Source organism: Nerophis ophidion, linkage group LG02, assembly GCF_033978795.1.
Source record: "Nerophis ophidion isolate RoL-2023_Sa linkage group LG02, RoL_Noph_v1.0, whole genome shotgun sequence".
Classification (NCBI taxonomy): domain Eukaryota; kingdom Metazoa; phylum Chordata; class Actinopteri; order Syngnathiformes; family Syngnathidae; genus Nerophis; species Nerophis ophidion.
In genome coordinates, this window is record NC_084612.1 from 7334535 (window position 1) to 7344616 (window position 10082).

Here is a 10082-nt window from a genome sequence, read left to right on the forward strand (position 1 = left end):
CCAAAGACTATAAAAATGGGACCCATTACCTCCCTGCTTGGCACTCAGCATTAAGGGTTGGAATTGGGGGTTAAATCACCATAAATGATTCCCGGGTGCGGCACTGCTGCTGCCCACTGCTCCCCTCACCTCCCAGGGGGTGATGAAGGGTGATGGGTCAAATGCAGAGAATAATTTCGCCACATCTAGTATGTGTGTGACAATCATTGGTACTTTAACTTTAATGTTTGCTAAACAAAACCCTTGTGCTCTTATGGCAAAACTTGGTTCTTTAATTGCAGTGGTGCTAACACAAGCGGGATTAAACAGACTGGAAAAAATAAGTACCGTATTTTCCAGACTATTGAGCCCACCGGTATATAAGACGCACCCACTCAATTTTAGGGAAAATAAAAAATGTTCCACATATTGCTTACAGATATAAATGTTGCGAAATGAATATTCACACAGAAAGATTCTGTAAATGTTTATTTACATATCTTAATTGTTTCCAAACTACCTGTCGTATTGCAGTAAGACGGCTGATCAAACAACACACAAGTTATTGTCATAGGCCCACAAGCTGTGGAAGCTAGCTCTCCAATCAGAAATGAACTCAATAACTCCATGGTGACGTTTTAGTAAATTTACTGAGGATTTTGTGAAAGTCAAACAATTCAAAAATAATGCTTTTGTGAATTAATAATACTGATACAGACACTTGCAAACATGTTAGCATATTCGCTAATGCTAACATCGCTAGGGTCATTACATTACGATAGAACATGCTAGGTTTGTTCGGTATACCGGTACTAATACATTTGTGTAAAAATAGACAGTTTTATGTCTTCCACAGCTCCTCTACTACACGGGGTCCCCCAGGGCTCAATCCTTGCCCCAATCCTATTTGCGCTTTACCTTTTCCCCCTTGGCTCTATTTTTAGGAAGTATGGTATTGCATTTAATTTTTATGCCGATGATTGCCAGATCTATTTTCCCATGGCACAAAATAACACAATTCAACGTCTCATTGACTGCCTGGACAACATCAAAGCCTGGCTTTCAGCTAACTTCCTGAGTCTAAATGAAGATAAAACAGAAGTTATGTTGTTCGGTCCAAGTCGCTCTCCCTGCCCCAACGTTGACGTCGACCCCCGTATCTCAGCGACTGTCACAAACCTGGGGGTAAAGTTCGACTCGGATTTTAAATTAGAAAAACAAATCAGCAGCGTCGTTCAAAAAAGCTTTTATCTTTTACGCCAAATAGCGAAAGTGAAACCGCTTCTGTCAGGACATGATTTCGAGAAATTAATTCACGCCTTTATCTCCAATCGTTTAGACTACTGCAATGCCCTGTATGTAGGCATTAGCCAGGCCTCCCTCTCCCGCCTGCAGCTCGTGCAGAACTCTGCTGCTCGTCTGCTAACACAGACCCGCAGTCGTGAGCACATCACCCCTATATTAGCGTCCCTTCACTGGCTCCCTGTGCGTTATCGAATCAATTTTAAACTCCTTCTATTTGTTTTTAAATGTCTCAACAACCTCGCGCCAACATATCTCTCCGACCTCCTTTAGCCTTACTGCCCCACCCGATCCCTAAGATCAGCCGCTACTGACGGTCCCTGACACAAGGCTGAAGCTTAGAGGTGACAGCTTTCGCCGTTGCTGCTCCCAAGCTCTGGAACGAACAACCCCTAAGTGTTGGACAAGCCTCCTCTCTTCCTGTTTTTAAATCTCTCTTAAAAACATACTTTTATTCCTTGGCTTTTAACACCGAGCGATATCCATCCTGCAATGGCACCTGCTGTGAACCTGTTTTTATGTTTTATTTATTTATTTTTTTATCATGTTTTGTTTGTGTTGTGTTGTGTGCTCGGTCCTCTTATTATCTTTTAACCTGCCAATTGTACAGCACTTTGCCTACCCCTGTGGTAAATTTTAAATGTGCTTTATAAATAAATTTGATTTGATTTGATTTAATAAAGTACAGCAATACTAATTGATTGAAATCGGTACTACACTGCCTTTGTAAAGTACCGGTACCGTTCCTTAGTCTGAATGCCCGCTGTGAGGTGGTGACTAGAGAGCCGAGGCGCATGACTTTGAGTGTGTCAAAACGCACACATAAAGTGCATATAAGCTATAACATCTTGGGGAGGAGGAATGGCAAAAATCGACTATTATACTGGTTAATAAAGAGGGTGCGTGAAGCGCAATATAGATATATTTGGGCTTCAAAACTAACAGTAAAGGTGACGCTTTAATCAAGGAAGTGCTGCGCTTCAAGTGTCGCTCTAAAACTGCGGACCGGTCAACGCTTGGTAATTTGTCCCGCGACCCGGCATTGGGAGGCATTGGGGTCCTTTTTTTTTTTTTTCTTTGTCATGAAAAAGGGAGGTTTTTGTCATGAAAAAGGGAGTTTTTTTGGGTTGGTGCACTAATTGTAAGTGTAACTTGGGTTTTTTTATGTTGATTTAATTAAAAAAAAAAAAAAAAAATTATAAAAAATTATTCTGCGACACGGTACCAATCGAGCCGGGCCGCGGCCCGGTGGTTGGGGACCACTGCTCTAAAACACGCCTCGCCAAACGTGGCGATTAGTATTACCACTTTTGCTTCAAACTAGGTAAGCCTTTTTAATAATAAGCATTAAGAACTTCACAAGGAGTTTAAAGAGTGACCCTGTAGTAATGTAGTTGTTACACCTGTCCTGCTGTTCACCTCCGGTGTAGACCGCAGTAAAGGAGCACAGGGGAGACGTTCCCTTCAGGGTCGATGTTTTCGTTGGGTTAACACACTTCACTTTTTTTTTTTTCGTACTCACTTATAATTGTATTTTTCTTAAAGAACAGACCAGGAGTGGCAACCATAAATAATGAAAACATTCATTTAATGTAAATAAAGCTGTTTATTATATTCTAATCTAATCCTTTATTATGGCAGACTACGGAAAAAAGAAAATTGTAAATCGTTCTTTTAGTGCAACAAGAAAAGCTCAATGTGTTTAATAACGTTAAATTTATATTGTAACCTTCTAAAATTGTTCTTTGAGTCAATCTGAAACATGTTTATTGTATTTTAAGATTTTGTGTTAAAATAAAGCCAATTGTGACATTTTTTGTAGTTCCCTTTATTTTGAAAAGTATCAAAGTATCGATATACATTTCCGTTCCAGTATCCGGTACCAAATTATTGGTATCAGGACAACCCTAGCATGTACAAATATGCATGAAAATACTCCTACAGACATCACACATCGGACGATTTAGTAAGTAAAAATTGTTTTAGTTATACTTTAAAACTTACAAACGTTGCTTGGAGTTGTAAATAAGAAATGTATACAAGTAGAGACGCTACAGACGGCTAAAAGACCGAATGGCACTGAAAAGCAGTAAATGGAAGGACACCGCAGCACCTGCAGTGAGCACATTTGTCCAAAAGATGTGTCCATAGCAAGAACAAAAAAAACAACTCTTTGTCAGTGTCAGCGAAGAATCCAAGAACGTTTGGTGCCCCTTTTAGATTGTATTGCCATTCTTAACACGCCAACACTAGTGTTCGTGACACCTGCGTTATTTACATATATTACTAACCCAGTAACTTTTACTAGTAACGAGTAGTCTAAATAATTACGTTTACAATGCTGTTGCAGATACGTTTGATATAATGTGGCACGCTACTTTTGGCACAGCAAATTCAATGCAGGAAATACTTTTTTTTTACTAATGAAAGTAACAAGAGGCACCACACTAAAATGAACTTGAAATCAAATAGAAGGCGGCAACATCACACAGGAACGTAATACACGCACACATACATACTACTGCCACTACGGGAGAATACTGAACAAGAAATCAATGATCAAAGTGACAAGCTTGCCATCACACAATACCCCGTACATGGAGAAGAAGATATGACAGCACATTCAATCTTTTCATTAACCAGGGGTAACATACTCCAATGAAAAGACTCAACAGATCTGCCGTCACTGAGCTCAAAGCCTGCTTCAGACGTCACTTGGCAACAGCACTGCCTTTTAAAGACACACATTTTGCTCTCAGTAAACGTAAACAAAAAAGTAAGTAAATGATACCCATCCCTATCAATGACTATTATCCATCCTTTTGTATAAGAATATTGGACTTATAAAGGGGCAGCAAAGTGGTGCAGTGGTTAGTGCTCGTGCCTTACAGCGAGAAGGTCCTAGGTTTGATTTGGTGTAGTTTGCATGTTCTCCCTGTGACTGCGTGGGTTCTCGCCAGGTACTTCAGCTTCCTCCCGCACCCAAATACATGCACCTGGGAATACTGTGGGCTGATTGGCAACACTAAATTGGCCCTAGTGTGTGAATGTGGGTGTGAATGCTTATCTTTCTTGTGTCTTGTGTTGGCCCGAGTGCAGTTGGGATTGGCTTAGTCTTAGTCTTAGGCTTGCAGACTTAGTCCTTTGATGATGTGAGCTATGCTGCCATGTCATGCGTGACACCATCAATAACCTTAGTTCCGTCTTCTGAAGTAAGTTTCAGGGAGGGAACTCAAATCTGAAGAATTATCATTAATCCTTAGATAGTCGTGGAACTAAAGTTGTGTATCTGGTTTTAGGATGTCTTGTGTAAGGTCAACTATGACCTTACATCCACCTTTTTTGGAAGTGTCGCACGAGAGCCACAAAAAGCAACAACAAAGAAACCACAACACCCTCTAAGAATCCATCCATCCATCCATTTTCTACCGCTTATTCCCTTTTGGGGTCGCGGGGGGCGCTGGCGCCTATCTCAGCTACAATCGGGCGGAAGGCGGGGTACACCCTGGACAAGTCGCCACCTCATCGCAGGGCCAACACAGATAGACAGACAACATTCACACTCACACGGTACCCTCTAAGAATGAATACCGTAATTTTTCCTTTATCACTGTTAATCTTTTTCTGACAGGAGCGCAATAAATACATTTACACTAAGTAGGAATCATTATTTTCATACTGAGAGCATAAAAAAACTGTTTACTGCCCTCTAAATATTTTTGAACATTAATCCAATAGAGTGATCCTGCCTGAATTAGTGGCCACTTTACAGACATCATAGCGCTCTCTTATTAGTTTGGTCCCATCTCGTTGCCAATACTATTGTAGTATTGATATGTTTGTTTGTATAGCCATTTGTATGCTTTAAAATGTCAAATTTGGGGTAAAAATTTTGTTGAATATGTTTAAAAAAAAAAAAATGGGGGACATGGCGAGCGACGACTGTGGTTTGGACGTCTCATACAATGTGACAAATCTAGAGATATTTTCCTACAGGTTCCCATATGTGTGCACATTTTGAATTGTGCAACTTTCAATTTCAGAGGTTCCACTAAATTATAATTTTCTGCTGCATCTCCAATGGTTTAATATACACATGACATGCATACATCATACTGTACTTGTTTTGTGTGTTCCTGACGATTAACAATCATGTGATTTTTATTCTTCTAATCATCTGCTGTCACAACAACACAGACACAATCATGTCCACCAGTGCAACATGCACACACGCACATTAAGACACGCGCTCGTCTTTATGCATTATGCGTGTGCTCTTGTGTGTCATTTCCAGGGTTAGCTCATCAGTGCGGCAGTAGGAGCAAGTCTGACTTTTACTATACTTTAAATGGCAGCTCTATTGACCTCCCAGTCCAGTCCAAATCCAAAAGCACATGGTACATTGACGAAGGTAACATGCGGCCACTCGTGGGACGCCGTCCCACTATCTCGCTGGCGGGCTCCTGTTTCCAACGAGCACCTGTTTTTTAATATGTAAAAATTAATTCAGAACTGTTTATCTGAAGAGCTTAAGGTTTAAGGGCCATGAACTTTAATGCTCGATTTGTCACAGTAGCTTGCCAGCGGTCTCGTCCCTCATCACCATTCGTTGCGTCACATCCCACTTGTGCTCTGTAACCGGTGTTGACTAAAGGCTTTTATTAATGCTGGAAATTAACACAGTTGGGAGATTTTATAGGATTCTGCGTGAAAATATTTGCTCGTCAAAAGCCTTAATAAAGTCTGAGGTCGTTTCTGTTTTTGTATTTCACATTGGTGCTGGAATGTAAATGTGGTTTCTCGTATAATACCCTATTTTCACAAGTATTCCACTTCCCATGTCATGTCATTATATCATGTGCCACTTGTGATGAATTGTATTTTTATTTCTATCACCAACTGTAGCCTCAGTGTGGAAACTGTTTTATTTTGAAGAGTTCACGTATAGTTCAGGGAAGCATTTGCATCAACTCTTGTTGACGTTAGAATACACACCGGTCAGGAATGACTCACAAACCAAGTGGTGACTTCCCTCAGGCGCTGGCTTGGATTATGCATCCAACAATCTGGCTTGTATCTGTGCTACATGTTCAGAAAAGCGATGTTGTGATTCTAATTTTGATGTAAAATAGGCGTAAATTTGGAGTTTAACTGTACATAGTCAACTCAATAAATGATTTAAATGTCTACATACTGTAAGTGTTCCCAATTAACGCCTCTATTCAATTGAACCAAAGTATCCTACAGTTGTGGTACGCTTAGTCTTCAGAAGTCTCCTGGCATTAACAGCTGTAGGAAAACTCATGAAGTATCCTGATTAGTTAGTATCCGACAGCTTTACAATGTCTGTGTTACACTTGCCATATTGTTATTTTATAATGAAAAAATCAGTGGTATTAATGCTGACAAGCAGCTTCTTCAACATGGGCTCTGATTCTGCAGTGTTACTCTGTCGTAAACATCCAAAAGTTCCAAGTTCTAATGTTCTTTGGATCATTATTAAAGTTAAAGTTAGTTTGTAATTATGGCTGATAATTATTGATATTTTTATGACCCATTGAAAATGTGGACTAGGAGAAAAAAAATAAATTTCAAATGTAACCTTCCTCTGATTATAATCCCCTCAGCTATCAAGGTAGAAAATAAATTTCAACACAAGCATGGAACACACTCAAACAATGTCAACAATATTCTAAAGTTAAAGTTAAAGTACCAATGATTGAAATCACATTGAATGTTTAACAATAACCTCCTAAATTTAAGATGCAAAAATAAGGAACATGTAAGAAATGCTAAATAAAGTTTAACAAAATGGTGCAAAGTGTGAAAATGTAAACATAAACAAAACTGAGAAAAATGACCATTATTTTAAAAAAAAATCAAAATTGTACATTTTGTGATATTTTTTTTTTGTGACAATCTGAACTCGAGATGCAGCACTGTTCAGTATTTAGTTCCGTCTTTAGTCAGGAAGTTACAGCTTTGCTAAAATGTGGTGTGTTATACCGGTAATAACGAGCGCCTTGCATAATTTACAGACCACGTTGGTCAGACTACGGTCCGATTTAAATATATCCAAAAACTGCCATGCTGTCGAGGTGGCTTTATGTATGTATATTCAGTGGGGCAAAAAAGTATTTAGTCAGCCACCGATTGTGCAAGTTCTCCCACTTAAAATGATGTCATAGGTCTGTAATTTTCATCATAGGTACACTTCAACTGTGAGAGACAGAATGTGAAAAATAAATCCAGGAATTCACATTGTAGGAATTTTAAAGAATTTATTTGTAAATTATGGTGGAAAATAAGTATTTGGTCACTTCAAACAAGGAAGATCTCTGGCTCTCACAGACCTGTAACTTCTTCTTTAAGTAGCTCATCTGTCCTCCACTCGTTACCTGTATTAATGGAACCTGTTTGAACTTGTTATCTGTATAAAAGACACCTGTCCACAGCCTCAAACAGTCAGACTCCAAACTCCACTATGACCAAGACGTAAGAGCTGTCGAAGGACACCAGGAAAATAATTGTAGACCTGCACCAGACTGGGAAGAGTGAATCTACAATAGGCAAGCAGCTTGGTTTGAAAAAATCAACTGTGGGAGCAATTATCAGAAAATGCAAGACATACAAGACCACTGATAACCTCCCTCGATCTGGGGCTCCATGCAAGATCTCATCCCGTGGGGTGAAAATGATCATGAGAACGGAGAGCAAAAATCCCAGAACCACACGGGGGGACCTGGTAAATGGCCTGCAGAGAGCTGGGACCAAAGTAACAAAGGTACCATCAGTAACACTACGCCGACAGGGAATCAAATCCTGCAGTGCCAGACATGTCCCCCTGCTTAAGCCAGTGCATGTCCAGGCCCGTCTGAAGTTTGCCAGAGAGCACACGGATGATACAGCAGAGGATTAGGAGAATGTCACGTGGTCAGATGAAACCAAAATAGAACTTTTTGGTATAAACTCAACTCGTCATGTTTGGAGGAAGAAAAATACTGAGATACATCCCAAGAACACCATACCTTCTGTGAAGCATGGATGTGGAAACATGCTTTGGGGCTGTTTTTCTGCTAAGGGGACAGGACGACTGATCCGTGTTCAGGAAAGAATGAATGGGGCCAGGTATCGTGAGATTTTGAGCCAAAACCTCCTTCCATCAGTGAGAGCTTTGAAGATGAAATGTGGCTGGGTCTTCCAGCATGACAATGATCCCAAACACACCGCCCGGGCATTGAAGGAGTGGCTCCGTAAGAAGCATTTGAAAGTCCTGGAGTGACCTAGCCAGTCTCCAGACCTCAACCCCATAGAAAATCTGTGGAGGGAGTTGAAAGTCTGTGTTGCTCGGCGACAGCCCCAAAACATCACTCCTCTCGTAAAGATCTGCATAGAGTAATGGGCCAAAATACCAGCTACTGTGTGTGCAAACCTGGTAAAGACCTATAGTAATTGTTTGACCTCTGTTATTGCCAACAAAGGTTATATTGCAAAGTATTGAGTGGAATTTTTGTTATTGACCAAATACTTATTTTCCACTGTAATTTACAAATAAATTCTTTAAAATTCCTACATTGTGAATTCCTGGATTTTTTTTTTCACATTTTGTCTCTCACAGTTGAAGTGTACCTATGATGAAAATTACAGACCTCTGTCAACATTTTAAGTGGGAGAACTTGCACAATCGGTGGCTGACTAAATACTTTTTTGCCCCACTGTATACAGTCATAGTCAAAAGTTCACATACACTTGTAAATTATTTCCAATAATTTCTACAACTCTTATTTTTTTGTGATAGTGATTGGAGCACAAACTTGTTGGTCACAAAAAACATTCATGAAGTTTTAGTTTTTTTAATGAATTTATTATGGGTCTACTGAAAATGTGATCAAATCTGCTGGGTCAAAAGTACACATACTGTAATGTTAATATTTGGTTACATGTCCCTTGACAAGTTTCACTGCAATAAGGCGCCATCCAGATATCCATCCACAAGCTTGTGGCAAGCTTTTGGTTGAATTTTTGACCACTTCTCTAGACAAAATGTGTGCAGTTCAGTTAAATTTGTTGGTTTTCTGACATGGACTTGTTTCTTCAGCATTGTCCACACGTTTAAGACAGGACTTTTGGAAGGCCATTCTAAAACCTTAATTTTGGCCTGATTTAGCCATTGTTTTACCACTTTTGTCGTGTGTTTGGGTTCATTGTCCTGTTGGAACACCCAACTGCGCCGAAGACCCAACCTCTGGGCTGATGATTTTAGGTTGTCCTGAAGAATTTGGAGGTAATCCTCCTTTTCTATTGTCCCACTTACTCTCTGTAAAGCACCTGTTCCAATGGCAGCAAAACAGGCCCAGAGCATAATACTACCACCACTATGCTTGACGGTAGGATGGTGTTCCTGGGATTAAAGGCCTTACCTTTTGTCCTCCAAACATATTGCTGGGTATTGTTAAGTTAACACACACACACACACACACACTAGATGTGGCGTCTGCATTTCACCCATCCCCTTGTTCACCCCAGGGAGGTGAGGGGAGCAGTGGGCAGCAGCAGTGCCGCGCATGGGAATCAATTGTGGGGATTTAACCCCCAATTCCAACCGTTGATTCTGAGTGGTAATGGGAGGTAACGGGTCCCATTTTTAGTCTTTGGTATGACTCGGTCCCGGTTTGAACTCCCAACCTACGGATCTCCGGGCGGACACTCTAACCGCTAGGCTACTGAGTAGGTAGCATTGTGGCCATCCATCCATCCATCTATTTTCTACCACTTATTGGCCAAACGGGTCAATTTTTGTT

General features: G+C 40.3%; 1 protein-coding gene across 2 annotated transcripts in view; it reads left to right on the top strand.

Moving 5' to 3' along the window:
- Positions 1-10082, top strand: part of cylda (cylindromatosis (turban tumor syndrome), a) — a 56319-nt gene that overhangs the window by 21889 nt on the left and 24348 nt on the right. Inside the window, exon 6 of one of the 2 annotated variants that reach the window (XM_061877018.1) lies at positions 5576-5692. The exons of the other annotated variant lie outside the window; for it this stretch is intronic. Coding sequence (XP_061733002.1) covers positions 5576-5692 — 117 coding nt within the window. The remainder of the gene's footprint in view (positions 1-5575; positions 5693-10082) is intronic. 2 annotated transcript variants of the gene reach the window in all.